Raw genomic sequence first — 27,724 nt, 5'->3', positions numbered from 1 at the left:
GAGTGACCCACGCCAGACCATTGGTCTGACTGTGTCTCAGGTTTCCACTGGATTTATTCATTTCCACAAACAAACTGTTAAAATCATAGATTTTTTGAAACATTCATAGATTAAATGTCTGAAAGCTGTGTCAGACTGTGACCTGGAAAATATTTCATGGTGTTGAACATGTTGGAAGAGGATCATTCCTGTGTCTGCTGTTCTGGCTGGTCAAAAACGCATAAATAACATCTTTTATGACCCAGCCTGCAAAACCTAAGTGAAACAGAGCAAAAAACTGCTGAGCAACACAATAATTTTTCCTAATCACTTTTCCTTTTGTCCTTGTTTTTGACCCTTTTCATCCACCCTCAGGTCTGTTGTGGTTTCCTTGCGTCTACTACCCAAACTTTTTGGCACTTTCCAGCAGTTTGGCTCCAGCTATGACACTCACTGGATCACTATGTAAGTCACGTTTCCTATCTTGAATATCGTTGCAACGATTACCAACCACATACCCTTAGTTCAGGTGAATATGTTGAAGAGCAGGTGGACTTCAAGCCGTATCTTCAGTATTTTCCTCGAACTTCTGTTACAGTTTTTCCTGCATTCATATCAAACTTCTACTGGTCTTAAGATTCATGAGTGTGGTGCTGATTGTGCTTGTCGGTTCTGTCAGGTGGGCCGAGAAGGAGCTGCACATGATGAAGCTGTTCTTTGACAACCTGCAGCACTACATCCAGGAAGTCCGTGAACACCGGCACAAGTTTGCATTGTAAGTCTGTCGGCCCTTCACCTCGGTTTCACACAGTTCACCACAAAGAGCTGAACAGAGCTGCAGATGTCTTTCCAAAAGAAAATCACTGTTGAACATAAAATAAGTTGAACCTAAACTCAGACACTCAGGATTTCAGTAAAATTGTGTGTTTTCTCTGTTCAGAAACTGTCATGATCTCTTCTGATATGTGGTTGCAGGTACAGCCACAGTGCAGAGGTCCAGGTCCGTCTGCAGTTCCTCACCTGTGTCTTCTCTACACTGGGCTCTCCAGACCACTTCAGTAAGATTCAGCTGATTCTGGTTTTAAAAAGGGTTTATAGAATATTTAAGCACACAAAAGTCCATCTTTGAAAAGACTGTGTGTGTTGGGTTACCAGCTGAAGATGCTTTAGAAACACCAGAGTTGTAATGGTGACACTTCATTTGGAGGTGTATGCACGAGGCTGGAAAAAAGATTTACATTAGTGCATATTCACTGAAAAATGTCCTTATTTCTCTTGATAATCCACTAATGTTGCTGTCAAAATGAAATTAAATGAAAATCACACTGATGACTCAAAATAGTTGTTTGCTTTGAAAAATATGAATCAGCAGTCGATGTGGTACAGTTGTGTTGCTTGGCCCTGTCAGCACGGTTGCATTTTCCAAAGAGAGACAGAGACGGAGAGTTTGGAAATGAACTCTGAATGACTGTTCGGTTTTCGCTGCCAGTCTTTGGGGAACGATGCTAAAATAGACCTCATTATGCAACCTGAGCTGCCCCACCGAGAACAATGCTGCTCCTGTCTGTCTGTGAGTGTGCAAGGGAGAATGACGCAACACTGATGAGGAGAAAATATGACCTGCTTCTAGTATTTTACCAGATTTAGTCGCAGTTTGGTCACCCACAGCCGTCATTTAAGTGTTAGAACGCTAACTGCAAGAAACCAAATGTCAGGTGGTGAAGAGAACTGCAGGATTCAGTCCAGACCAGAGGAATCTGGGAGTTTGATATAGATTCTCCTTGAAAGTTGGAAGTGAACACGTGTGACTGTGCAGGAGGACAGCATGATGTGTTGTCACCTCGACTGAAAGCTAAAGGCCTCTTGTAGCTGTTGACCCTTAAAGAAAAACAGCATTTTTCTGCCTTTCTCTTTGGTCTGATTCATCTTCATCTCTTTTTGTCCTTGTTCCTTGTTGATCTTATTCTTTCGTATCCTTCTTCCTTTTTTTTTTTTTTTTAAAAAGGACTTGAAAGAATTTTTTGTTTTTCTTTTAGTCATCAATACCATTTAATTGTATGTTGGGACCCATTTTGGAGTCGCATCCTCAGTTTGTTGAATTCAACCTGAGGGATGCTAAGAAAAGAAATGAGAGAAAAAGATGGACAGACACGTTTTTCACGGTCTGTATTTTTATTTGTGTTTGGGTGGAGTCTGTCTTCGTATTTGATTGAGCTCCTGTGTGTAATTGTGTGTGTTTTTCTGTCTCTCAGGACTGAGTTTGGAGCAGGTGGACATCCTGTGGCACTGCCTGGTGGAGGACGCTGAGTGCTATGACGATGCGCTGCACTGGTTCCTCAATCAGGTCCGCAGCAAGGACCAGCATGCTATGGGAATGGAGACCTACAAACATCTGTTCCTGGAGAAGGTAGGGACAAAGAGGGGACACGCAAACACTCTACAATGTACACAACTGAGAATTTTGCAAAAAAAAATATATATATATCAGACATCAGAAATGATGTATCATTGATGACATCAAAATCATGCAAGGATATGAAGGTTCCTTGTATCCTGTTCAAGGTCAAAACCAGGATAAGACTAGAAACCAGGTTTTGGTTTCTAGATTGTATGTAAACATACTTAGTGACTCTCAAACGTTTTGCTTCGAGATGTTTGTCTGGAAAACTTCTGCTGAGCATTGATCGAGCGCGTTTGGGTAAATGTTGGACCAAACAGAGGACTATGTGATGACTGCCACCTCTAGAGGTTAATAAAACATGATGAACACAACTGAATCACGATTTAGCAACTGCATGACTCACTTTTTCCTCAGGCGAATTTAGAAATGATTTTGGTGGGTAGTTTCTCCAACCAACCAAAACTGTTCATCTCTTTCAGACTGGGACCTCTCCCAGCATGTGTTGAGGGATAATTCAGATGAAATTTGACAGAATTTCCATAATAGCCACCATGTTATACTTCAAAGAAACAAAGGCTACTGAGAGCCCAGTGAGTGGCGTGTTAGACAATCTGAAAGACAGAAGAGCTGTCATCTACTCCTCAGCAAATTCATCCGAGATCATGTCAGATGACAATGAGAGAAGTGAAAAACTACCCAATTAACATACAACGCAGTTTACAGCAGAATATATTCAACTGTTTGTTTCATGTATTTATCCCACTGGATGTTTTAAACTCAGCTGCAGTGGAGTGTGTGTTGATGTTGGTGTGTTAACGTGTCTCCAGATGCCCCAGCTGAAGCCAGAAACCATCAGCATGACAGGCCTCAACCTCTTTCAACACCTCTGTAACTTAGCTCGCCTCGCCACCAGCGCACTGGACAACGCCTCCAGCTGTGAGGTAACAAACTCCTCTCAGCTTCATTCCTTTAAGTTCAAAATGGCATTTTAGAAGCAAATATGTGTATGGTTTAACTTGAGGACCTTTCAGAACTTTATATTTGTTTCTGGAGAAAAAGACAATCTCAAGAGCTAAGCTGACATGTTACAAGCACTCATGTTACCCAGTTAAATTGCAGTCGGCAGACCGTTGACTCACAGACCTGCCTGTCTGTGTGTGTGTGTCTGCGTGTCTGCAGTTGTGTGGGATGGACCAACTGTGGGGGATCGCCCTGAGAGCTCAGTCTGCTGATATCAGCCGCGCGGCAATCCAGTACATCAACTCCTACTACATCAACGGTTAGTTCACGTCCATCATTTATACTCACAGCACACACACACCTGAAATGAAAATATATCGACGGTCATATATTAAGTGTCTATTCAAACTCACCCAGATTTTAATGTTTTATATCTTGAACATGGAATTAAGTTTTACTGTGTGACAGTGGACCTTTTAATTTTTTTTCCTCCTGCATCTTGTCTTAATATGCTTTGTGTATGTTGACTCCTCCAGCTGGTAAGACTGGCCTGGAGAAGGAGCAGGAGTTTATCAGGAAGTGTATGGAGAGTCTGCTGATGGCCTCAGCCAACCTGGAGAAGGACGCTCACTCCAGCCTGACCAGCATTGAGAGGGGCCTGCTCATGCTCAAAACACACCTGGAGGCCTTTCGACGCAGGTACATGCAGTCGCTATGTACAACATTAATTAAGATAGTGACTGTGTTTAAGCACACGTCAACAGCACATTGTTTCCTGTCCCTGTCAGGTTTGCGTACCACCTGCGGCAGTGGCAGATCGAGGGGACGGGAATCAGCAGCCACCTGAAGGCTCTGAGCGACAAACAGTCTCTGCCACTCAGGATCGTCTGTCAGCCCGCCGGCCTTCCTGACAAGGTGACAGATTCACATTTGACACGACAAACCACCAATCTCCACTCAGAAACAGTGACTGTGTACGACTACATCTGACTTGTCGCAAAGCTAAGATGAGGCAGTTTTGAGATTGGTTTTTGGCTTTCAAGCCAAAGTTGATTGAAATGCTGAACTCAGGATCAACCCGTTAAACGAGTCGATTCATTTATACAATGCTTTTTTTGCAGATGACAATCGAGATGTACCCCAGTGACCAGGTAGCAGACCTGCGAGCTGAGGTGACCCACTGGTACGAGAACCTGCAGAAGGAGCAGATGAACCAGCAGGCTCAGCTGCAGGAGTTCGGCCAGAGTGGCCGGCAGCCCGGAGACTTTCCAGGTCCCACAGATCCTCCCCCAGTTATTGTTTACTTACAAACAAACATCACTGGTTCACTTTAACAGCCGTCTTACTGTCAGTAGATTGTCCTTGTTTGTGAGCTCGTGTGTGAAGTCTGTCTCGTCTCCCGCAGGTGGTTTGATGGGACCAGTCAGGATGATCTCCTCTGGCCACGAGCTGACCACAGACTACGACGAGAAGACCCTGCATGAGCTGGGCTTCAAAGACATGCAGGTGATTGTCCGGTTTCTTTCCTGATGTTGTGTTAGATACTCTGATCAAAATAAAGGATTGTTCATGTTTGAGTTTTCCTGTTAGTCCAAAAGTCTGCAGATTTCTTGTAGGTGAACTTTCATTTGAAATCTACAACACAGATGAATTATCACGATTGTGTGTTTGATCCCAGATGGTGTTTGTGTCTCTGGGAGCTCCGCGGAGGGAGAGGAAGGGGGAGGGCATCCAGCTGCCAGCCTCCTGTCTGCCTCCTCCTCAGAAGGAGCACATCCCCATGCTGCTGCTCCTCCAGGAGCCACACCTCACCACGCTGTTCGACCTGCTGGAGATGCTGGCCTGCTTCAAACCGCCCAGCCCCAACACCGAGAAGGTCCACGAAAACCCTGAGGTGGGTGTTTCTGTCTCAGCATGTCGCACTCAAAGTATACACACAGATCATTTTTTTTATCAGGATGGGAATATATAAGCTTCAAAATAAATTTCCATGTCCATGTCCATGTCCATGCAGAGTATGCGGTGTGAGGAGCTTCACCTCCATGCAGAGAATCTGTCTCGTCGGGTTTGGGAACTGCTGATGCTGCTTCCTACATGTCCCAAGATGCTGCAGGCCTTCCAGAACATCTCCGACGACACGGTGAGCCACTCAGACAACTTACATGGCTTTATGGTAGAACAAGAAAAGAACAAATTCTGGTCTCAATCCCTCAGAATCAAAGAGACAGATTAAACATCTGGAGTTGACATTTTGCACCAACATTCAATAATCTTATACAGAGAAGAGGAAACACAAGAGATCAATTTCTAAACCTACAGGAGGAGGAAATGGACACTGTAGCCACACATTAAAATTGTTCTGTGGTTTTTCTGTCCAGCACTGAGTAACTGAACTTGTTTTTGATTGTGTGTGTGTGTGTGTGTGTGTGTGTGTGTGTGTGTAGAATGGGGAGGGTCTTTGCTGGAAGGAGCTGCTGAGGATTAAAAGTCCCCACAAGCTGCTGTACGCTCTGGAAATCATCGAGGCTCTGGGCAAACCCAACAGACGCATCCACCGAGAGTCCACTGTGAGAAAAACACTGATTTTTAAAGATGTTCTGTCCACATACAGAATAAGCAGTAAAGACAAAGATTAATGTCTCCTTCAAGGACCCTTTAATCATACTAATCTGTTTAATGTACATGAACAACATCATCATTAGCACTGATTCATTGGTGATATGTATGAAATGTTGGTAATCTGATAATCAATTTGTCACTTAGACATAACAACACATGGACTGTTTTCTTAGACTTGTGTGTACGTATGTGTGTGTTTCCAGGGCAGCTACAGTGATCTGTATCCCGACTCTGATGACTCCAGTGAGGATCAAATAGAAAACAGCAAGAACACGTGGAGCTGCAAGGTACAACACAGCACATTACATTGTCTGTGACTGAAAACTGCTTGTTAAAGTTGTACATGCAAGCACAAGATACAACAGCGCACAACAATATGGCAGTGTCTTAATGTATAGTTTCAAAGAGAAACACCAACAGTAAATTCAAACACTTGTAGTGAGAGTCGTTTTCTTTCTGTGGTCCAGTTTGTTTCGTCTGGAGGTCTGCAGCTGCTCCTGGAGATCTTCAACTCAGGCATCCTGGAGCCCAAAGACCAGGAGTCCTGGACTGTGGTGAGAGAGACTAGACCCCTTTGAGTGAATTTTCCAGTAGGGACACAGTTTCATGATCTGAGTGTAAATGGAACAAATAGTTTGATTTGCCTGTTTTTCTAAACAAATGTGCATGTTGTGTCGTCTCAGAGCCACTTCTAGGATCTTTGTGCGTGTTTTCATTTTGTTCTCCATCTGTCTCCTCTGCAGTGGCTGCTGGACTGCCTGGCCTGCTTGCTCAAGTTGATCTGCCAGTTTGCCGTGGACCCCGCAGACCTGGACCTGGCCTACCACGATGTCTTCTCCTGGTCTGGTCTAGCCGACAGCCAACGCAAACGGGCTTGGCCAGGGAAGTCCCGAAAGTCCACGGTAGAGCACGGGAAAGGCCTGCACATCCCTCGGCTGACGGAGGTAAATGTTCTGCCAGCTGGAAGAACAAACTGCTGATTGTTGAAGCAACAGCGTTTAGTTTGGGACTTACTATCTGCCTGTTGGTTTCCAGGTGTTCCTCAGCCTCGTACAGGGTACCAACCTCATCCAGCGTTTGATCAATGTGGCCTACACCTACGACAACCTCGCACACAGGTGATAAACCACAGCGGTACAACACATGTTCTTCTGGTATTTGAAATATATCAAGTATGATTTACATGCTGTCTTTTCATTTAACAGAGTTCTTAAGGCTCAGTCTGACCACAGGTCTCGACACGAAGGTAAGAACTTATTAAAAATGATGTTTATAAACATTTGGCATTCATGATGCTCGTCTCAATTCTCTCAATATCTTTTGACCTAAGGAAAAACCTGCCTCAGAAGTCAATAAAAACAACAAAAACAGGCATAATTCAGAAAAAGAAAACTACCCAAGCTGTTATGTTTGTCAGGACATGAAGGTGACGTTTCCTGTTTTGTTTTGGGTTTTTTTTTTCCATAAGTGACTCACTACTCCATGTGGCTGCTGGTGAGCTGGGCTCACTGCTCCTCCACAGTGAAGTCCAGTCTGGCCGACAGCGACCACCTTCACGACTGGCTGAAGAAGCTTACACTGCTGGTACCCGAGGTGAGCCAGCCCAAACATCTTCAGGACCCACACACATTGACAGACCAAACAAAATCCACCTATCAGCACCTCTAAAGATGATTAAGTAACATGTTGCATCTCATTTGTTTTATCTGAGCAAAAACTGTAAATACAAGTTGTGATTATATCTTGTTCAACAAATGAGATGTAGCATGTGCATTAAGGAGGTTCGGGTGCTCGTAGGTAGGTTTTTGTGCCTTTGGACAGAGCCAGGCTAGCTAGTTGTTTCCAGTCTCTAAGCTAACCAGCTGCTGGCCTCAGTTTCATAGAGATCAGATAGATACGAGAGTCGTATCACAAGAAAGCAAATAAGCAAAATGTTGAACGATTTCTGTGAATCAGACATTTAATTGAAGTCTCAGCTCACATTTAGCTGTACTTTCATGTGATCTTAGCTTGTATAAACACCACAGAAGAAGAGCACAGGAAAAGTTAAGTTAAAATTACAGGAATTGAAGGAAAAATCTGAGTGGACTTCACAGCAGTTGTTCAGATTTAAGAAGTCGATTGTACAAGTTAACTAATACGTTTTATTGGTTTGTTGTCTGACATGTTGTTGTCGTTGTTGTTTGCAGCCGGCTGTGAGACACGAGGCGTGTAATGGCCTCTACAAGCTCTCGCTCTCAGGTTTGGAAGGAGGAGAGTCCATCAACAGATCCTTCCTGCTGCTCGCCGCCTCCACGCTCCTCAAGTTCCTGCCTGACGCACAGGCCCTCAAACCCCTGAGGGTGAGTCTCACACACAGGCACTCAAGCTGAACCCCATAGAAGGAAGAATATGTGCACAGAAAACTCATGTGCAAGCTACACTCTGTGTCAGAAGTCCTCAGGGGCAATGATCTGACTCAATTTGAGCTTTGCTACAGTGAAACCAGTTTGTTTCTGTCAGACATTTTCCCTCTGATTGGATTAATGCTTGACAGACTGGGACACACTCTGAATACAGTACAATACAGACCCCCTCTGGAGCTCTCTGAAAAGACTTTTTTTATTCAGCGTGATTGTTAATGATTTGTGTTGAATTTATGCTGATGCTGCTGAATGTAGAATGTGTTAAAATTGCTATCAAGAAGGGAATTTCATGGTAACGTGTACTTGCAGGTGGAGGACTATGAAGAGGAGCCTCTGTTGAGGACGGGCTGTAAGGAATACTTCTGGCTGCTCTGCAAACTTATCGACAACATCCACGTTAAGGACGCCAGCCAGGTGGGAACCCTACACCACAGCTCTGACAATCATATTGATCTGTAAGGTGTTGAAATGACCCCGATTCCAAAAAAGTCTGGACTCTGTGTAAAACTTAAATAACGTAGATAAAAAATAATGTGATATTTTCCTAACAAACTAATATCCTTTATACAATCATGTGTTCACAAAGTGGTGAATCTCGCTCCATCCTCGCTTGTGGGTGACTGAGCCTTTCCAGGATGCCCCTTTCATACCCAATCATGATACTATCACCTGTTACCAATGAGCCTGTTGACCTGTGGAATGATCCAAACAGGTGTTTTTGGAGCATTTCACAACTGTCTTAGTCTTTAGTTGCTCCTGTCCCAACTTGAATGAAACATGTTGCTGCATCAAATTCAGAATAGGCATTAAATTAATGGGCTTTGTACTGTTTTAGTTGTCTGTCGAAAAAGATTAGCAAATGATCACATTCTGTGTTATGTATGTTTTACACAATCGCAGCTTTTTAGGAATCGGGGTTGTAGATTCAGTTTATTCAACATTTGATTAACTGTCGGTTGCAATGATAAGAGATTTTTATGGTACGAAAACCATCTTATTATATGTATTTTTTTCAGTAAAGGAATGAAAATTTGTTTTGGTTAATCATACACTTTATTATAATTTCACAAAATATTACATCCTATATTTTTTAATACCAGTAATAGAATTCAATACTGTAGATAAAAACATGTATGTGGTGTGATATACCATGGCATAGAAGGAACTCGTTGCACCGCTGCAGCCCCAGTTGGTAGTATTGTTGTGATGTTTTATTGAACTGTTGCTAGTATTGGTCTGTTTGAACTCACAGAAGGTCTCTCCCTCTCTGTCGCTGGCTGGCTCGATGCAGACCACCCTGCTGGACCTGGACGCCCTCGCCCGACACCTCGCCGACTGCATCAGGAGGTCAGACAGTCAAATCACTAAATACAGGAATTTTTTTACACAGTGAATTGTAATAGGGCCTGATTTAAGGAGCACTATAAGAAATGAGCTCACTTCTGATGAACTACAGAGTGTGTTGTTCAGTGTGAAAGCTTAACGCCGACCCACTATGACCTCAGTGCTCTTCTCTCCTCCAGCCGTGAGATCCTGGACCAGCAGGACGGGACGATCGAGGACGACGGGCTGACCGGCCTCCTGCGTCTCGCCACCAGCGTCCTCAAACACAAGCCTCCCTTCAAGTTCTCCCGCGAGGGTCAGGAGTTCCTGCGGGACGTCCACAACCTCCTCTTCCTCCTGCCCAGCCTGGCAGACCGCGCTCAGCCCAAATGCAAGTCCCACGCTGCCCGCGCCGCTGCCTACGACCTGCTGGTGGAGACGGTGAAGGGCTCAGTGGAGAACTACCGGCTGCTCCACAACTGGGTCATGTCACAGCACTTGCAGGGTGAGGACGCTGGCTGCTTCACTGCTTTGTATGCAAATTTCACAAAGTTCAAGAGAGATGCAGCATGATTTAAGCAGTTTCTTTTTTTAACTTATTTTTATGTTTTCTTATTTAAATGGAACTTTAAAAAAATATCCAGACTTAAATTAACTTTATTTTTTTTCAGTAAATAATCTCTTCGTAGCGGTATAGTTGTAATCCCTATTTCCATATCAGATGACCCTAAGTTTAGGTAACAGTGTAAATATTGTGGTATTTCATCACACAATATCAGACAACAGGTCATGTATTCAGCAACAGTTTATCCAGAAACCAAAACCTTTCCATTAAGGGTGGAAATACTGCATGTTATTACTGATAATCACCTCAGTTCAATGCAGAAAATCATTGATTGATTTTGGCCAATAGGTAGCATAAAAACAAGCACACAGACAGACACACCGTAACACCTGCTTATAAAACATTTAGTGTTTGCACATACAGACACAGAGTCAAATAACCATTTATTTGCTGTGGTCTTTCTGTCCATCTGATGAATGTGAGTCCGATATTCACTTGATTGTTCTCGTAGGAAACTGATCTGCAAGCTACACTCTGTGTCAGAAGTCCTCTGGGACGATGATCTGACTCAATTTGAGCTTTGCTACAGTGACTCCAGTCTCTTTCTGTGAGGCATTGTCCCTCTGCTTGGATTAATGCTGGAGAGACTGGGACAGCCCTTACAGTAAATGCCTTAAACTTACAGCTGTGAGCTAAAAATGGCTGTATGTATGTGTATGCCGTATGTAATGGTGTACCAAAAAAAACATTAAAAACATCCATCATTCTTCTTTTAGCCTCTCATGCTCCGTACAAGTGGGACTACTGGCCCCACGATGATGTTCGTGCCGAGTGCCGCTTTGTGGGTCTGACTAACCTGGGAGCAACCTGTTACCTGGCCTCCACCATCCAGCAGCTCTACATGATCCCTGAGGCGCGCCAGGCCGTCTTCACTGCCAAGGTCAGAACCTGCAAGACAAACTGAGGGCCAAGCACAGTAGGACAGCATCAATCACTTTCAAAGCAAGAGAGTAGACTCTCACCGTGTGTCTGTGTGTGTGTGTGTGTGCGCAGTATGCTGAGGATATCAAACACAAGACTACACTACTGGAACTGCAGAAGATGTTTACATATCTGATGGTGAGTGTTACGTTTCTACTCGTCATTCTTTCCTTTGGATTTTGATCATAACGCCACAGAGAACAGAGGTGATGGTGATGGTTTTTCATCATCTTGTATATTTGTGCAGCTTGATGTCAAACATTTGTTTGTCTGCAGACAGTTTGCAACGTTCTACAGACAGTTTGAGGACTAATCTCATCTAAACTTGCCTTCTCCTCCTCCTCTGTCCAACGCTTTGTCTCTCCAGGAGAGTGAGAGGAAAGCGTACAACCCTCGGCCGTTCTGTAAAACCTACACTATGGACAAACAGCCTCTCAACACTGGGGAGCAGAAGGACATGACCGAGTTCTTCACAGACCTCATCACCAAGATCGAGGAGATGTCCCAGGAGCTGGTAAACACACACAGCTTGACACAAGTCAAGTCAATAACAGCTCCTCACTGACAGACAGAAGCTTATTGTTCTGTTTCAGAATAGATGTTATTTCTGTCCAGCCAGTTTTCACTATTTCTGTACAAATGGTTTCCAACAAGTTGGAAAGTTTTAATTTATAACTCGAACAATTTAGCAATCATTTGGAAAATTTCTGTTTAGAATCGTTCTCAATTCAACCACACAGACACACACAAACACACACACAACTAACATGACTCTAGCCTCAACCGCTGACCTAAAAATCAGCTTCAGGCTTTCCTAATTAACCGGTCATTAGTCTCAAGCATGTCCCTGAAAATGTTAGAAACACACACAAACACATGACAGCAACAACAACTTGCTTGTTTACAGAATTACCCAATAATGACTGGAGTCATACAAATCTTCAGAAACCCTCATATATAACTAAAAGTAATAAAAGCACGTAATGCGAAGAAGATAAGAGTCAGCAGATCTTTACAGAGAACAAACCAAAGTGACAAAAAGACAGTTTGTTCTTCATGTTTAACAGCTCTGTTTGAATATAAATGTGAACCAAATGAATTAATGAATGTGTCCTATTTTTGTGACTCACAGAAAAACACAGTGAAGACTCTGTTTGGAGGCGTCATCACCAACAATGTGGTTTCTCTGGTGAGTTTAACAAGATGAATTTGATCTGAAATGAGGAGTATTGAACTTAAACAACTAAAGATTTAATTTATTTTGATCCTAAACACCTTGAGGACCACTAAGAAGATTTAATTACACCTCTCAGCTTTAGTGTTACGTAAATTAAGAAATTAGTTTGTGCATTTTCCTTTTTATATGGAGAATCAAGAGGTATAAAGTTGATCTAGTGGTGAGTGGTTTTAAAATTCAGTTCCCGACAGTTTGACTGACACTTTGTGCTTCTGTCTGTCCTGCAGGACTGTGACCACGTCAGTCAGACTGCAGAGGAGTTTTACACTGTCAGATGTCAAGTGGCAGATATGAAGAACATCTACGTGAGTTAACAAACACAGCAGCATCAGCCAGTGGTGGAACGGCTAACAGTTCTGTCCCACTACATCACAGAGGCAAATCCATGCATCTCCAGATGTGTTGATGTTGATTGTGTGTGATTAAACCCTTTATATGTTGAGAAAATTCTCCTCCTTCTTCAGCTAAATAAACTCTTTAAAAGCCTCTCGGATTAACTGGAAAATGCATCGTCACAAAGCTGAGAACGGGCTGTATTTCTTCTCTGCTGCTGCTCTTTATTCAGGAATCTCTGGATGAGGTGACCATCAAGGACACTCTGGAGGGCGACAACATGTACACCTGCTCCCAGTGTGGCAAGAAGGTCCGCGCAGAGAAAAGGTCAGAATAAATCTAAACAAACAGTCCTGAAACCCTCGAACAGGAGTTGGACACATGTTCATGTCCATCTAATCTCCCCCGTCCTTCGTCTCTCCTCCCACAGAGCCTGTTTCAAAAAGCTGCCACGGATCCTGAGTTTCAACACTATGAGATACACCTTCAACATGGTGACGATGATGAAAGAAAAGGTCAACACCCACTTCTCCTTCCCGCTGCGCCTCGACATGACGCCCTACACCGAGGACTTCCTCATGGGCAAAGGAGAGCGCAAAGAGGGTCCGTCTGAACACCACAAAACACTGAGAACAGGAAATATTAGAGAACAAATATTTACTGAAAGTGTGTGTTGTGGTTACGTCATGAGGGAAGATACTCTGGAACATTGTCAGGAAATTTCTGATGTGGGTATCATTAGAATTTGGAGCGGTGTTTGTCCTGTGCTGCAGGTTTTCGGGAAGAGGGCGAGCCAAAAGTCACGGAGAGCTACGAGTATGACCTCATCGGTGTCACAGTCCACACGGGCACCGCAGACGGCGGCCATTACTACAGCTTCATCAGGGACATCGTCAACCCACACGCCTACAAGAACAACAAGTGGTGAGCGGATTATTGGTGTTATGGACCTTATTACCCAGAAGTCAGATCCAGGTTGCTGGCACATTTAGCTTGATTTAAAAACAAAGTGTGCACTTCTCGCAGGTACCTGTTCAATGATGCAGAGGTGAAATCCTTCGACTCGGCCCAGCTGGCCTCCGAGTGCTTCGGTGGAGAAATGACGGTACGAACTGAAGTCACATGAAAATGACACATGAATTCATCCGTCTCTCTGCACCTCGCTGACCGTAGGTTTGTCTTTCAGACTAAAACGTACGACTCCGTCACAGACAAGTTCATGGATTTCTCTTTTGAGAAGGTAAAATGATTTCCAGGCTGTTTGTTCTTTGTCTGGTTCTGTTTTCCATCACCACATGTGGTCCAGAAGGTAATAATGAAGCACTGATTGAACTTGCAGACACACAGTGCCTACATGCTCTTCTATAAGAGAGTGGAGTTGGAGGAGGAGAACGGGAAGGACTTTAGTTTTGATGTCTCTCCTGATCTGCTGGAGGTAGTGTTGCTCTACTGTTTCAAGTTTAAATGATCTAAATACGTTTATATTTATGATTAAATCTTAAATCTGCATGTCTGTGTCTCTTTCAGTGGATTTGGCACGACAACATGCAGTTTCTCCAGGATAAAAATATATTTGAACACACCTACTTTGGGTGGGTATCAAGTCTATTACTTAGTTATTTCGACAGAGTAAACTGATGAAGCCTGATGTTTATAATCACTACTCACCCTCCACGATTGCTTCTCTTTGTTTTTTCAGTTTCATGTGGCAGCTCTGCAGCAGCATCCCCAGCACTCTACCAGACCCGAAAGCCGTCTCCCTCATGACTGCTAAGGTGAGAAATAGAAACGTTCAAACATTTCTAGTTATCTTTACAACACTGAAAGAAGATTGAGGGGAAATAAACATTTTAATTTGAGAATTAAACTTAGTTAAAGTAATAAAGAAAACCAAAAATGATGCTTCTTTAGCAATTAAAAAAAATGACGTGCATGAAACCCATTTTAGGAATCTAAAGCTCCCCTTAAAGACATGAAAGCTCATTTCTTTACTGTAAGTGTTCTTTTCTTTGCAGCTCAGCACCTCGTTTGTCCTGGAGACTTTCATTCACTCTAAGGAGAAGGTACTGCTCACTCAGCTTATTGCAGGACATTTCATTTTCTGACTGCTGCACAGTGTCTGACTGATGTGTGTCCTTCCTGCTCTCTTACCTCCAGCCCACCATGCTGCAGTGGATTGAACTCCTGACCAAACAGTTCAACAACAGCCAGGCTGCCTGCGAGGTCAGATCACAGCCTCACAGTTATTTCACCTCAGTGCTGCAGACTTTTGTTGTTCTGGCACATCTCATATGGACGACATGGTGTTTCTGTTGGATGCAGTATTGAAGCTCTTGTTTTTTTTTTCCTGTTTTAGTGGTTTTTGGATCGGATGGCTGACGACAACTGGTGGCCAATGCAGATCCTCATAAAGTGCCCCAATCAGATTGTCAGACAAGTGAGTTATTTATCTGACGTAACTTCACTGTGACCTGGTTTCCATTTTTCAGTCCTCCACCCTGTGACTTAGATTTTCCTCTCAGGCATGTAATGATTAATGTTTTAATGATTAAAGTGATTAAAGTTAAATCTTCATATTGCCTCATCTCACAAACACGCTGCCTCTGTCCTCCAGATGTTCCAGAGATTGTGTATTCACGTCATCCAGAGGCTGCGTCCAGTTCACGCTCACCTCTACCTGCAGCCCGGCATGGAGGACGGGTACGTCACACCTGATTGGTCGGATTAGCAGTTCAATGTTTTCCTCTGATTTTTGTTCTTAATCCTGAAGCTGCTTTGTATTTAGATTTTAAATTCTGGTTCTTTGTGCTCAGTAAGTAATTAGACATTCTTGATTCAGTGATGAATGCGAAGTCGGTTCAGTTGTGCCATTAGAGGTGTGCAGCACAGACAGACAGTGTTGTGTCTGTGATATCAGATGGCAAAAGAGATCCAAAGAGGAGCCTTGTGTCACTCAGTGTCACTCTGGACTCTGAGAAAGATTTGTGGCTCCACATCACTGGCAGACAACAAAGCCAACAGAGTGCAGAATGCATTCAAGGCAGCAGTTTATCGTTTAACTGTGTTGCACTGCATCAGCAGCTGAGCAAAAACCTGAAACTAAAGAAGCCTGTGTCGTGTTCTTTCCCCGTGTTTCAGCTCTGACGACATGGACGGTCCGGTGGAGGACATCGGCAGCCGATCCTGCGTCACTCGCTTCGTTAAGACCCTCCTGTCCATCATGGAGCACGGCGTCAAGCCCCACAGCAAACACCTGACCGAGTACTTCGCCTTTCTCTACGAGTTCGCCAAGATGGGAGAGGAGGAGGTCGGTCTGAACTTTAACACTGGCTTTAATCTTTTAGTGTGAAGGGTGATTTACCCCAAAAGCTTTTTCTTTCTTTTTCTTCTTTTTTGCTTGTTTTGATTGAACATTTCTATATTTAATGTGATTTTTAAGCAGTTATTGTTAATCTTGTTCGTCTGTTTTGTGTCTGCAGAGTCAGTTCTTACTGTCACTACAAGCCATTTCCATCATGGTGCATTTCTACATGGGAACCAAAGGCCCTGAGAATGTAAGCTCACACACTGATGCTTTATTTTTGACAGCTCACTTTGTTTATTTACTACAATATTTTCCATGAGGTCTGAATTTCACTTCTTTTATTCACTGGCTCTCCTTGTCGTTACATGTGATAATTGAGCCTGTAGTGCTCTGATTCCTGATATTTAATGACATGTAAGTATTGTGACTCTAAGAAGGAACAGAGTAAATGATGAGTGTCCTCCCTCAGCCTCAGGTGGAGGTGCTGTCAGAGGAGGAGGGAGAGGAGGAGGATGAGGAGGAAGACATCTTGTCTCTGGCGGAGGAGAAGTATCGTCCTGCAGCTCTGGAGAAGATGATCGCCCTCATCGCTCTGCTGGTGGAGCAGTCTCGGTCTGAGAGGTGCGATACAGGATCTGATGGATGCATGTTGTGTTTAATGCACGAGTTTTGAAGATTCAGACAAATCTTCGTCTCTTTCTGCCCTGCAGACATCTGACTCTGTCCCAGAGCGACATGGCAGCACTGACCGGAGGGAAAGGCTTCCCCTTCCTCTTCCAGCACATCAGAGATGGCATCAACATCAGACAGACCTGCAACCTCATCTTCAGCCTCTGTCGATATAACAACCGCCTGGCTGAGCATGTACGTTTAACACACACACACACACACACACACACACACACACACACACACACACACACACACAGAAAACGAGTTAAGAGTTTAAGTGTTTGAGTAAGGGGCTGCTGTCATGTTACTGTCATATCACAGGTGATATGTTGCTGCTCTCACTTCTGGTTGTGAATTGACACTGAGACAAACAGCAGTATTTGCAAGTGGTTTATCTGATACTGAATGCATAATTCTCTCCTGACAGATCGTGTCGATGCTCTTCACCTCCATCGCTAAGCTGACTCCTGAGGTAAGCAGGACAGAGATGAGACTTTTTAATCAAAACAGCTTCATTCATAAAAAAAAAAAAAAAAATACTGAAAACACAGCACGGTCGAACCTTCACCTCATGCAGTCTCGAGTTTATTCTGTTACTACCGGAGTGGTCGTAGACTGGATGATTTAAAATATGAGTGTATGAGAAGCAAGTGGCTGCGTGGGTGTCATCAATAGTTTTCTTTTTCTCCTCACTCCACCAGGCTGCTAATCCTTTCTTCAAGCTGCTGACAATGTTGATGGAGTTTGCGGGCGGACCCCCGGGGATGCCCTCCTTCGCCTCCTACATCCTCCAGAGGATCTGGGAGGTAAAATACTTCAGCTCGTGTCACCAAAGCAGAAATCTTGATTTGATTTATTTTTTAGGGATATTTCCAGAAAAGGGTTGCAAAAAAAGTAGCACATAAATTAATGTTCAGATGAGACATTACTTTTCCTTTTATTCTTAACTCTTACATGCTCATGAAACATCTGGTAGATTATTCCAGAGTGCATAAAGAAGTCTAGACTTCAGGTCACACAGACGAGCCTCAGTGTCTTTGTTTTGTTCTCTATGTCTTCATATATGTTTGCCTTCTTCCTGTCAGGTGATCGAGTACAACCCGTCTCAGTGTCTGGATTGGCTGGCTGTCCAGACTCCCAGGAACAAACTGGCCCACAGCTGGGTCCTGCAGAACATGGAGAACTGGGTGGAGCGCTTTCTGCTGGCACACAACTACCCCAGAGTCCGCACATGTAACAGCCTCCATATTCTGCAAAAACATTCAAAGGACATTTAACAAAAAAAACACATCTTAGACATTTTTTGCCACCACTTTATTTCTTTTTAGTTTGGATAACTTGTACTTCATATAACACAAACATAAGAGCAACAGATTAAGACAAGATAAATCGATATTTACATCCCAAAGCTTAGATTAACCGTCATATAGCTGCAGTTTGTTCCTGATCCTAACAGCAGCCGTCTCTCCTCCCTCCAGCGGCAGCCTACCTCCTCGTCTCCCTCATCCCCAGCAACTCCTTCCGCCAGATGTTTCGCTCCACGCGCTCCCTCCACCTGCCGACCCGGGAGCTGCCGCTGTCGCCCGACACCACCGTGGTTCTCCACCAGGTCTACAACCTGCTGCTGGGGCTGCTGGGACGCGCCAAGCTGTACGTGGACGCCAGTGTTCACGGCACCACCAAGCTGGTTCAGTACTTCAGCTTCATGACCTACTGCCTCATCTCCAAGACTGAGAAACTCATGTTCTCAGGATACTTCATGGACCTGTGGAACCTCTTCCAGGTACGTTTATTCACTTAGCTTTGCATCGATTTTCATATCAGAACCCTACGATGCTTCTTAAGTGTATTTTTTTTTTTCTTTGATTATTTTCCTCAACATATTGTCTTTGCTGCTAGATCTTCCCACCCAGCATCAATTAAACTAAATTCCTTAAGCTGAAATATTTCCTCAGCAGCTGGGTGTTATATGGGATACTGCGTCACCATCTGTAGTAAAACCTCAGTGGTTTCACGACTAATGTATTAGTTTGTCGAGAAGAGAACCGGCAGTTTTGAGTACAACCATATTGGAAAAATCAGCTGCAGTGCTTTTAGAAGAAGTACACAAACATTTATTATGTTGTTTGTAACACACTACAACAAGCAGATATCAAACCACACTTTTAAGAGTTTATTAATGTATTTCTGAACAACTGTAACTCCGCCTAACCCACAACTAGATGCTGACATATAAACAGATGAATGACAATATAGTAAAACACAGTTGTAACAATATGAAATAAGTCGGTTGCTGCTCTACTGTGAACATGTGCTCCAGTCATGGAGCTTTAGTCACATTGTTTTCTGTCTTCAGCCCAAACTGTCCGAGCCGGCCATCGCCACCAACCACAACAAGCAGGCGCTGCTCTCCTTCTGGTACAACATGTGCGTGGACTGTCCGGAGAACGTCCGGCTGGTGGTGCAGAACCCCGTGGTGACCAAGAACATCGCCTTCAACTACATCCTGGCCGACCACGACGACCAGGAGGTGGTGCTGTTCAACCGCGGCATGCTGCCCGCCTACTACGGCATCCTGCGCATGTGCTGCGAGCAATCTCCCGCCTTCACCCGCCAGCTCGCCTCGCACCAGAACATCCAGTGGGCCTTCAAGAACCTGACGCCACACGCCAGCCAGTACCCTGGGGTGGGTGGAGAGTCTGTGCTCAGATCAGCTTCAGCAGAAATGTCTCTTTCTGACAAAGCTGGAAGAATGGAAGTGATGATGCTTCCTGCTTTGATTGGTTCTTTCTATTAGTGTTACTGTGCTGTATTTCCTGTGCAGCGGTGCAGATTTTTAATTGTTGGTGATGCGTGTTAGATTGTTTTGTGTGTGTGTTTGTGCTGCCCCCTGCAGGCGGTGGAGGAGCTGTTCAACCTGATGCAGCTGTTTGTGGCGCAGCGAGCCGACATGAGAGAAGAAGAGCTGGAGGACATCAAACAGTTCAAGAAAACCACCATCAGCTGCTACCTGCGCTGCCTGGACGGTCGCTCCTGCTGGACCACGCTCATCAGGTCCGGACACACACACACACACACACACACACACACACACACACACACACACACACACACACACAGGCTGCTGATACTATCTGACACCTGGTTGTGTTGTTCCTCTCAGTGCCTTCAGGGTTCTGCTGGAGAACGATGAGGACCGACTGCTGGTGGTCTTCAACAGAGGACTCATCCTCATGACTGAAGTACGATCAGGATCTCCTCTTTACATCAGTTTTACTTTGAAACATCAGTGTAATAAGAAACTGGTTGCTGTCGGTCTTTGAGGATTTGAGAGGAAACTCAGCATAACTTTGTGCAGTTGTTCTAACTAATCTGCGCTCTCTGTCCGTCTGTCCTCTGCAGTCCTTCAACACTCTGCACATGATGTACCACGAGGCGACGGCGTGTCACGTCACTGGAGACCTGGTGGAGCTGCTCTCCATCTTCCTGTCTGTCCTCAAAGCCACTCGGCCGTACCTGCAGCGCAAAGGTCAGACCGCCAGGAAGAGGAGGAAATGTGACAAGTTACACTGAGACAACAGAAGATTAACATGTGAAGGACTGCAGCCGTAGGAGAGGCGTGTCTGTTCTGAGCAGATGTTTCTGTGTGTTCTCGTCCAGATGTGAAGCAGGCTCTGATCCAGTGGCAGGAGAGGATCGACTTCGCCCACAAGCTGCTCACACTCCTCAACTCCTACAGCCCGCCTGAGCTCCGCAACGCCTGCCTGGGTAACACGCACGCACGCACGCACACACACACACTTAATGCTTTTTTTTTATTCAACTCAAGTATTTACAGAGGTTTTTTACTTTCTGACTGATTGGAAGCAAGTACAGAACAACACCAACACTCCGTCTCATCAGGTCTCTTTATAGATAAGTGTGATGTTAACAGAGATGACTCTCCTGTTGTATGTTTTTCTGTCTCTTCTCTTCTGACTCAGAGAAAACAGCTGAGTCTTTCAGACTGTGTTGAAGGCAGATGGTCTGTAACGTTGTTTGTTGTTTGTTCTGGTTCCTGCAGATGTGCTGAAGGAACTCGTTCTGCTGAGTCCTCATGACTTCCTGCACACTCTGGTCCCCTTCCTGCAGCACAACCACTGCACCTACCACCACAGCAACATCCCCAGTGAGTCTCTGCCTCCTTTTAGTCAATAAATAAAACTTATTCCTTATCTTACTGTAGAATGCACTTTCAAACAACGTGACCATGCACGTGGAAACAAGTTAAATAAATGGATACTGGGGATGCCGCCAGGCACTAAAAATTAAGGGAAGTGTAACTAATGTAGTTTCTGTTGTGAAGATTTAAAGTCATGAATAATGGCATGAACTGCTCCAAACAGTCCACCCATCATCCCCCCGTGTGTTTCTGTCCACAGTGTCGTTCGGTCCCTACCTGCCCTGCAGAGAGAACATCAAGCTGATGGGAGCCAAGAACAACATCCGACCCCCAAGACCGGAGCTCAACATGTGCCTGCTGCCCTCTATGGTGGAGAGCAGCAAGGTACATTCACCTGTAACACCTCTGTCACATGACCGCATGCTGTTTGTTAACGTGAATTTAAATCGAGAAGCGGCGTTAAAGTGAACTTTCAGGAACTATTTTTAGGATTTTTCGGGAAAAGGTGCCAAAAATTTGACGTTTCCAGTCTGTTCAGTGAGAGGATTTTCTGCTTTTTCTCTGTCTTCTATCATCATAAACTGAATATTTGTTGATTGGATGAAACAAAGCTTTTGAGCGTCACTGTGGACATTTTCCTCTGTTTTCTGACATTTTATAAATCAGATGATAATCACGAAAATGATCGGCCAATAATTGTTCGATGCAGGCTTCCCTCCTCTGACTAAAAACTGTTTTAAAACAATCTTCACTTTGCTCTTTAAAACCTGCAGGAGCTCGATGTTGGTGGTAAAGTGTGTGCGTGTGTGCATGTGTGTGTGTTTGTGTCTCAGGGTAAAGACGAGGTGTACGACCGGATGCTGCTGGATTACTTCCTGTCCTACCACCAGTTCATCCACCTGCTGTGTCGCGTCGCCATCAACTGCGAGAAATTCACTGACACACTCGTCAAACTCAGTACGTGTGTGTGTGTGTGTGTGTGTGTGTGTGTGTGTATTCACAATATACCATTGATAAATCATAGTCTGCATATATGCACATGGAATGACACAAAGACAAACTCTCTCTCAGGTGTGTTGATAGCGTATGAAGGACTTCCTCTTCACCTTGCTCTCTTCCCCAAACTGTGGACGGAGCTCTGTCAGTCGCAGGTTTGTCACATTTTAAACTTTGGATGCTTCAACACAAGACAAACGATTAACGCTGCAGGAACATTTAGATTTGAAGAATCTGGCCATGTTTTTACCCTCACTCGCTCACTCCGCTCCCGTTCACAAAGACAGCATCCGTGAACTGATTTGGTTGTTTTTGTTGCCGCTGCTCTTTCAGTCTGTTCTGGCTAAAACGTGTGTGAAGCTGCTGTGTGAGGATCCGGCCTTCAGCGAGTACATCAAGTGCATCCTGATGGATGAGAGGACGTTTCTCAACAACAACGTGGCTTATTCCTTCCTCACCTGCTTCCTGCACAAGGTACAAAAAACTGCACAGGAACTTCCTTTAGGCGTCTCTTTTCTCCATCTTTTACTTTGTGGGGGCAGCGCGGTGGTGCAACGGTTAGCGCTGTGACCTCACAGGAAGAAGGTCGGTTTCATGTCCTCCCACAGTCCAAAGACTGCGGTCATGTGAGCGGTTGTCTGTCTCTGTGTCAGCGCTGTGATTGACAACCTGGCACTCTCCCAGTGACGGCTGGAATCGTCCAGACTCACAGGCTCACCCTCAAAGAAAAGCGGGTGCAGCTGCTGGATGTCTTATATTTTGCGGTGAATTTACAAAATCTATTTTCCTCTTTGCTTCATCATTTCTTTGAGGGAAAACTGTCTTTTCAGGAATGAAAACCCATCAAACCTTTGCCAAATGGTCTAAAAATGGTCCACATTAAAGCCTTCATGGGTAGATTTGTTAAAGAAAGGGAGCAGCTGTCCTGTCTGTATCTTTGGAAACAATTATCTAGATAATGGCACCGTAGCAAACGTGTGTGTGTCTGTGTGGAGGTCCAGGTGCTGTCTGGTCCCAGCTGCTCCAACCTGATTGGTGTTCTGGTGACGAACCTGCTGAATGAACAGAGCAGCCTGCAGCCTGAGCTGGCAGCTCACCGCCTGGAGCTCAGCAAGACCAGCGGCCTGCTCAACGCCGTACGAACACACACACACACACACACAAACACACACACACACAATTTCTGAACACTCACCTTTTCCAGTCGTTCTCATTGCTGTCCGTGTCTCCTCCTCTCTGTCAGGACCTGAGGGCGCTGGTGTTGCTGCTGTCCGTCCAGCCTCCTCAGGCCGTCGACCCCGCCCTCTGCCCCGCCCTGCAGGAGCTGCTGGGTCGCTGTCGTGTTTGCGTCCAGCAGCGCAGCGCTCTGGAGCTCGAGGCCAAGGACCACAAGGCCAAAGGTACAACACACAAACATACAAAGTAGAAGAACAGAGAGAGTTTCAGATTAAACAAGAAGAGTCTTAACTGATTCCTTTCTTTCATCTTCCTCCAACATTTGAAAAGAATTTAGCTCTAAGCGACTCAGTGTGTCAGTGTTTCTCATCTAATGCATGCTGGGAAACTGAACCACCTGTCACATATTACCTGCAGTCCACTAAAAGTATCAGACTGTGGGCTTGAAAGTAGAGCTTGAAAAGCTTGTGTCTGGGCCCCTGGCGTCGAGCTTTGGAGCTCTGAGGAGTCTCAGACACAGCACAGAACTAATGTATGTAGCTACACATGGTGGCCATGTTAGAGTGGCCAGTCACATGATTCCATTATCATCCATTATAACAGGGTGGAGGCAGAAAGCTCCACTAAAAACCTGCACAAATTTAACCGAATCAAAAATTGTTTTTGTGTAATTCAAGTGAAGTGAATCTTTAGTCATCACACCCAGATTTGGAGATCGTGACACTGAAGTCGTGAAGCAAGATGATGGTGATGTGTGTGCGTGTGTCTGTGTGTGTCAGCTGAGGATGAAGGAGCGACCCCGGTGAAGCGGCGGAGGGTGAGCAGTGATGACGACAGAGCCGGTGATGCAGTGGCGCCGCTCTGCGTGGCCTCCACCTCCTCTTCCTCCTCCTCATCCTCCTCGGCCCTCCCGCCCTGCAGTGAGACGAAGCCCGACCAACAGGAGGCGTTGACGCCCACCAGCACCTCGGACACGGAGACGCGGGACTCCTCCTCGCTGATCGACCCGGGAACTGAGCAGGACCCGCCCTCTCCTGACCCTGCCCCCACCTCCTCTGGGAATCTGGACTCCTCCCCTAAAGAGGAGAAGATGGAGGCCTCTTCATCATCCTCCTCCTCATTCTCCTCCTCCTCCTCTCTGCTGCAGGAGGCAGGGGAGGGGTTTGTGCAGGGGGAGGAGCCTGAGCCACCGCGACACATGGCAGCAGGTGAGGAGGAGGCGGAGCAGCGGGAGGGGAGGAGAGGTGAGGCGATGTCTGTCACATCAGAGGAAGTGAAGGAAGAGAAGGAGGCGGGCTCTAAGACCAGCAGCGGCTCGGCCCCGCCTCTCTCAGAGGACGCTGCCTTCCCATCAGCCCTTGGGTTGGTGGGGGAGGGGCCTGAGAGCTGCAGCGGCCACGCCCCCTCCTCACAGGTGTTCCCGAGCACTGGCCCCCCACCTGACATGCTGGACATGCTGTACAGGACGGTGGAAGCCACCATCGCCATAGTTACCAAACTGTCCGTTAAAGGCCCGCCCTCTTCATGACATCATCAACTCACAGCCGCCATGAGATCTTTAACCTTTGTTTTTTTCTCCCCTGTGTTCAGAGGAAAAGACGTTTTCCTGTTTGTTTGTTTTCATCCTCTGCTGTTTGTGCTGCTGTTCGTTGCCTTCTGCTGATGTTCAGTCGGTGGGTTTCTCCAGCTTCAGTGGCTCCGCCGTGTCGTTCCGCTCCGTCAACTCCGACTCCACGCACAGCTGACCCCTCGTTTGACTAATAAAGAAGAGAAACAGAAAAAGTTGTACAAGCTACAGCACATTTTTTTCAAAGGGCAAAAAAAGTTTTTCTTTTGTTGTGTGTTTTATACTGATTTGAATTTGTTTTGGAAAGTGATTTTATTTGCTGTAACGGGGAAAGGTTTACAGAACTTTTGTCTCCTCTGTATGTAATTTAATTTTATTGCATTTTTACTGTGTATAAAAATGGTCGTCCTCTGTGCCAGTTTTGTACTTTATGAACGAGGCAAAAGAAAGTTGCCTTGACTTTTTCTGTGGTTTAATTATCCAGAAACTAAGTTTACCTGTAAATTAAGAGAACCACAAGAAACTTGATTCTGTAAAGAATCCTCTCTAGTCATTGCCTGAAGGTGTATATGAAAACTATATAAATATATATATAAATATCTTTATATATATATGAATATATTAAAAGCGGTGCTTTATTTGACTGTGGTTGAAATAAAGCCCCAATGTTGGACCAGCTGGAGCTTTTATTTTCTTTAGTTAAGCACATTCCATAATCTATTGTTTATTTTGCTTCTTCTGCTGTGTTCTGATTTTCTTCTGATTTTATTTTAATAGAGAATAAATTAATAAAACAGTTTTAATATGAAGAGTTATGAACTGAAGCCCATGTGAAGCTGTGAGGTTTTTTCTTTCATTCCAAAGAAATAGTTGGAAATGTTTTCGGCCTGCGAGCTGCAGACGTTCACATTAGCATCAGGGTCTCTGCAGCAGAGGTACGGGAAGCCAAATGGATCACAAGTCCTCAAACAGTAAGTGTGAAGAATAATAAACTCTGACGATGTTACAAAGTGCTTTAGAAAAAAAACAAAACTAGATCAGATAAAATGAGAGAAAGGCCAAAAAATAGGAACACGGAGGAAGTAAAGACGACAACATGAAGCAAATAAGATAAATAGGAATAAAACAGAGAAAAGAGGAATTTAAGAGATCAAGTGTGACTGAGTCAACAGGCACCAATTGTCCTGTTCAGTTTACCAACAAACAACTTCACAGTGCATTTAAATACCCACTTTAAACAGTGCATTGGGTTTATGTCCAGTTCTGCACATACCTCTGCACACTGGGCGTCCTGCAGTGATCCGGGGTCTGAAGTTCACAGCCAGCTTTAGCACCGTGGCTCCTGTGTCTTTATACCCACTGATGTGTAGTTTTCAACGAGGTTCCAGCTGGAGTCCCTGAATCTGTGGGTCATCAGAAAAACAATAAACCAGTAGTTACTTGGTTTTCATTTTAAAATACACAAATCTAAATTTAAATAGAAGGCGTTTTCTTTTTTCATGGTCAAAAGGGATGAGTGAAATTGAATTTTTTTTTTATTTTTTATTTTATGAAGCGTGCCAGAGTTAAAACGCCTTTGGAAACTTCTCGGATGTGATTTTAGACCTGGCAAAATATCCGCACAAATCTCTGCACGCAAATCACACAGAAGCGCAAAAACTGTGAGCAGATTTGACTGAAAACGGTTCAACTTGATTCTCCCAGATGGAGTTCGTGCGTTTATTCCCACACGGCATGGTCCTCAAAACTGACTGTCGTCTGTTTTAAAGATGGTTAAACCGGTAGAAGTGATTTGATTGGTCACAATCTAGCAGGTGAAATAATAAGTCATAAGGATAAATGTCAGAGATAATTTCTTTATCTTATATATAACCCATCTATAAGTTATGTTGAATTGTCTAGTTTCCAAATAATGACCTAAACAAGGACATTAAACACACTGAACACATATAAACATCAGAAACAACAGTATTGTCTATCAGGCCTGATTAGACTACAAACTGCAAACACTTCTTTGATTATTTGGTCACAAGAAACATTAAGTTTCACAGAGACAGAGCTTTGCTATCACCACGGACCTAAACTTATGTGTGTCTGTACATTAAGACTGTTTGATCCAGATGCTGTGGAAAATTGAAAAAAGTGACCGGATGTCCGGTCTCACAGTATGATTTTTTTTTTCCAGCCTTATCTGTTAATTCATTTTATTGTTACTTTATTTTTCCCTTTTCAAGTTAGACAGTAAAAATCTAATCATTTCTTAAACTACTCTCATCCCTTTTTGACCACGGAAAATAACAAACATCACCATGTGCTGCGTGTTGCGTTCACGGCTCACTCTGCAGGCTGATCTCCGGTGCAGAACAATGATGCCTTCCAGTTTCCGCTGTGAATTAATGCGAACAGCCCAACTCTAGTTTCCGTTGAAAGCCTAAACGCACAATTTACAGCGCGACAACAAACTTTCAGCACCACAGAGTTCAGAAAGAAAATCTTCCGAGTCAAACACCTGATGACAACAAGGATTCACCTGTACACGTGACCCAAAAGATACCCGCACAGCGACACCCAGCGTGCACACAGGAAACAACAAGTTCTACTTCTTTCAACGGCATATTTGGCTCCTACTCACAGTATGCGCCTACAAGCTATTAGAAACACTTAAAATATAAGAAAGGCAGCATCATTTTAACACCTGAAGCAGCTTCAAAACTAAATATAGATCATATTAAGATAAATAAAAAGACATCAAACAATCTCTGAATGATACAACTGGTTGATTTACTTTCTATAATCCATCTTCCACAACATGACTGTGGACACGAAAAGCTCTTACGGTCACTGAATTTTAAAGTTGAGCTCAAACCCTCTGACTTCAGGACAATCTTATCACTGAACTGACTTTGAGAGCTGGTCGCTCCTTACTGGAAGCAGAATGTACGTTTATTTTCATTTACAAATGCACAAACAACAGGGAGTCTGTAGTTTTAATGCTTCTAACTTTTTTTTATTGCATACTTGGTACAATTCAGTAGAATGTTTTT

At 44.4% G+C, this 27,724-nt stretch overlaps 1 protein-coding gene across 3 annotated transcripts in view; it reads left to right on the top strand.

The window, feature by feature from the left end:
• usp34 (ubiquitin specific peptidase 34) overlaps nt 1-25,567 on the top strand; it is a 47,306-nt gene extending 21,739 nt beyond the window's left edge. The window contains exons 18-78 of one of the 3 annotated variants that reach the window (XM_076728167.1): nt 355-444; nt 659-754; nt 955-1,037; nt 2,232-2,386; nt 3,208-3,321; nt 3,560-3,659; nt 3,877-4,039; nt 4,129-4,255; nt 4,462-4,612; nt 4,746-4,846; nt 5,019-5,234; nt 5,355-5,480; nt 5,785-5,907; nt 6,163-6,246; nt 6,427-6,513; nt 6,703-6,903; nt 6,995-7,077; nt 7,165-7,205; nt 7,428-7,552; nt 8,149-8,301; nt 8,674-8,778; nt 9,617-9,711; nt 9,888-10,192; nt 11,029-11,192; nt 11,306-11,371; nt 11,601-11,747; nt 12,366-12,422; nt 12,698-12,775; nt 13,036-13,130; nt 13,234-13,406; nt 13,577-13,727; nt 13,830-13,908; nt 13,990-14,043; nt 14,143-14,238; nt 14,331-14,395; nt 14,503-14,578; nt 14,819-14,866; nt 14,961-15,026; nt 15,160-15,240; nt 15,418-15,503; nt 15,942-16,110; nt 16,283-16,357; nt 16,577-16,728; nt 16,818-16,971; nt 17,207-17,251; nt 17,481-17,585; nt 17,865-18,012; nt 18,258-18,562; nt 19,136-19,465; nt 19,676-19,833; nt 19,943-20,021; nt 20,182-20,308; nt 20,440-20,547; nt 20,843-20,947; nt 21,201-21,325; nt 21,775-21,898; nt 22,013-22,092; nt 22,271-22,411; nt 22,939-23,073; nt 23,181-23,337; nt 23,893-25,567. In XM_076728167.1, the coding sequence (XP_076584282.1) occupies nt 355-444; nt 659-754; nt 955-1,037; nt 2,232-2,386; nt 3,208-3,321; nt 3,560-3,659; nt 3,877-4,039; nt 4,129-4,255; nt 4,462-4,612; nt 4,746-4,846; nt 5,019-5,234; nt 5,355-5,480; nt 5,785-5,907; nt 6,163-6,246; nt 6,427-6,513; nt 6,703-6,903; nt 6,995-7,077; nt 7,165-7,205; nt 7,428-7,552; nt 8,149-8,301; nt 8,674-8,778; nt 9,617-9,711; nt 9,888-10,192; nt 11,029-11,192; nt 11,306-11,371; nt 11,601-11,747; nt 12,366-12,422; nt 12,698-12,775; nt 13,036-13,130; nt 13,234-13,406; nt 13,577-13,727; nt 13,830-13,908; nt 13,990-14,043; nt 14,143-14,238; nt 14,331-14,395; nt 14,503-14,578; nt 14,819-14,866; nt 14,961-15,026; nt 15,160-15,240; nt 15,418-15,503; nt 15,942-16,110; nt 16,283-16,357; nt 16,577-16,728; nt 16,818-16,971; nt 17,207-17,251; nt 17,481-17,585; nt 17,865-18,012; nt 18,258-18,562; nt 19,136-19,465; nt 19,676-19,833; nt 19,943-20,021; nt 20,182-20,308; nt 20,440-20,547; nt 20,843-20,947; nt 21,201-21,325; nt 21,775-21,898; nt 22,013-22,092; nt 22,271-22,411; nt 22,939-23,073; nt 23,181-23,337; nt 23,893-24,641 (8,077 nt within the window). In that variant the 3' untranslated portion in view covers nt 24,642-25,567. Of the gene's footprint in view, nt 1-354; nt 445-658; nt 755-954; nt 1,038-2,231; nt 2,387-3,207; nt 3,322-3,559; nt 3,660-3,876; nt 4,040-4,128; nt 4,256-4,461; nt 4,613-4,745; nt 4,847-5,018; nt 5,235-5,354; nt 5,481-5,784; nt 5,908-6,162; nt 6,247-6,426; nt 6,514-6,702; nt 6,904-6,994; nt 7,078-7,164; nt 7,206-7,427; nt 7,553-8,148; nt 8,302-8,673; nt 8,779-9,616; nt 9,712-9,887; nt 10,193-11,028; nt 11,193-11,305; nt 11,372-11,600; nt 11,748-12,365; nt 12,423-12,697; nt 12,776-13,035; nt 13,131-13,233; nt 13,407-13,576; nt 13,728-13,829; nt 13,909-13,989; nt 14,044-14,142; nt 14,239-14,330; nt 14,396-14,502; nt 14,579-14,818; nt 14,867-14,960; nt 15,027-15,159; nt 15,241-15,417; nt 15,504-15,941; nt 16,111-16,282; nt 16,358-16,576; nt 16,729-16,817; nt 16,972-17,206; nt 17,252-17,480; nt 17,586-17,864; nt 18,013-18,257; nt 18,563-19,135; nt 19,466-19,675; nt 19,834-19,942; nt 20,022-20,181; nt 20,309-20,439; nt 20,548-20,842; nt 20,948-21,200; nt 21,326-21,774; nt 21,899-22,012; nt 22,093-22,270; nt 22,412-22,932; nt 23,074-23,180; nt 23,338-23,892 lie in introns of all 3 variants that reach the window. The other 2 variants (XM_076728168.1, XM_076728166.1) reach the window with 2 other exon arrangements.
• Nucleotides 25,568-27,724: the final 2,157 nt, after the last annotated feature.

This window comes from Chaetodon auriga, chromosome 4 (assembly GCF_051107435.1).
Source record: "Chaetodon auriga isolate fChaAug3 chromosome 4, fChaAug3.hap1, whole genome shotgun sequence".
Taxonomy (NCBI): domain Eukaryota; kingdom Metazoa; phylum Chordata; class Actinopteri; order Chaetodontiformes; family Chaetodontidae; genus Chaetodon; species Chaetodon auriga.
This window is presented reverse-complemented; position numbering and strand designations above follow the sequence as displayed.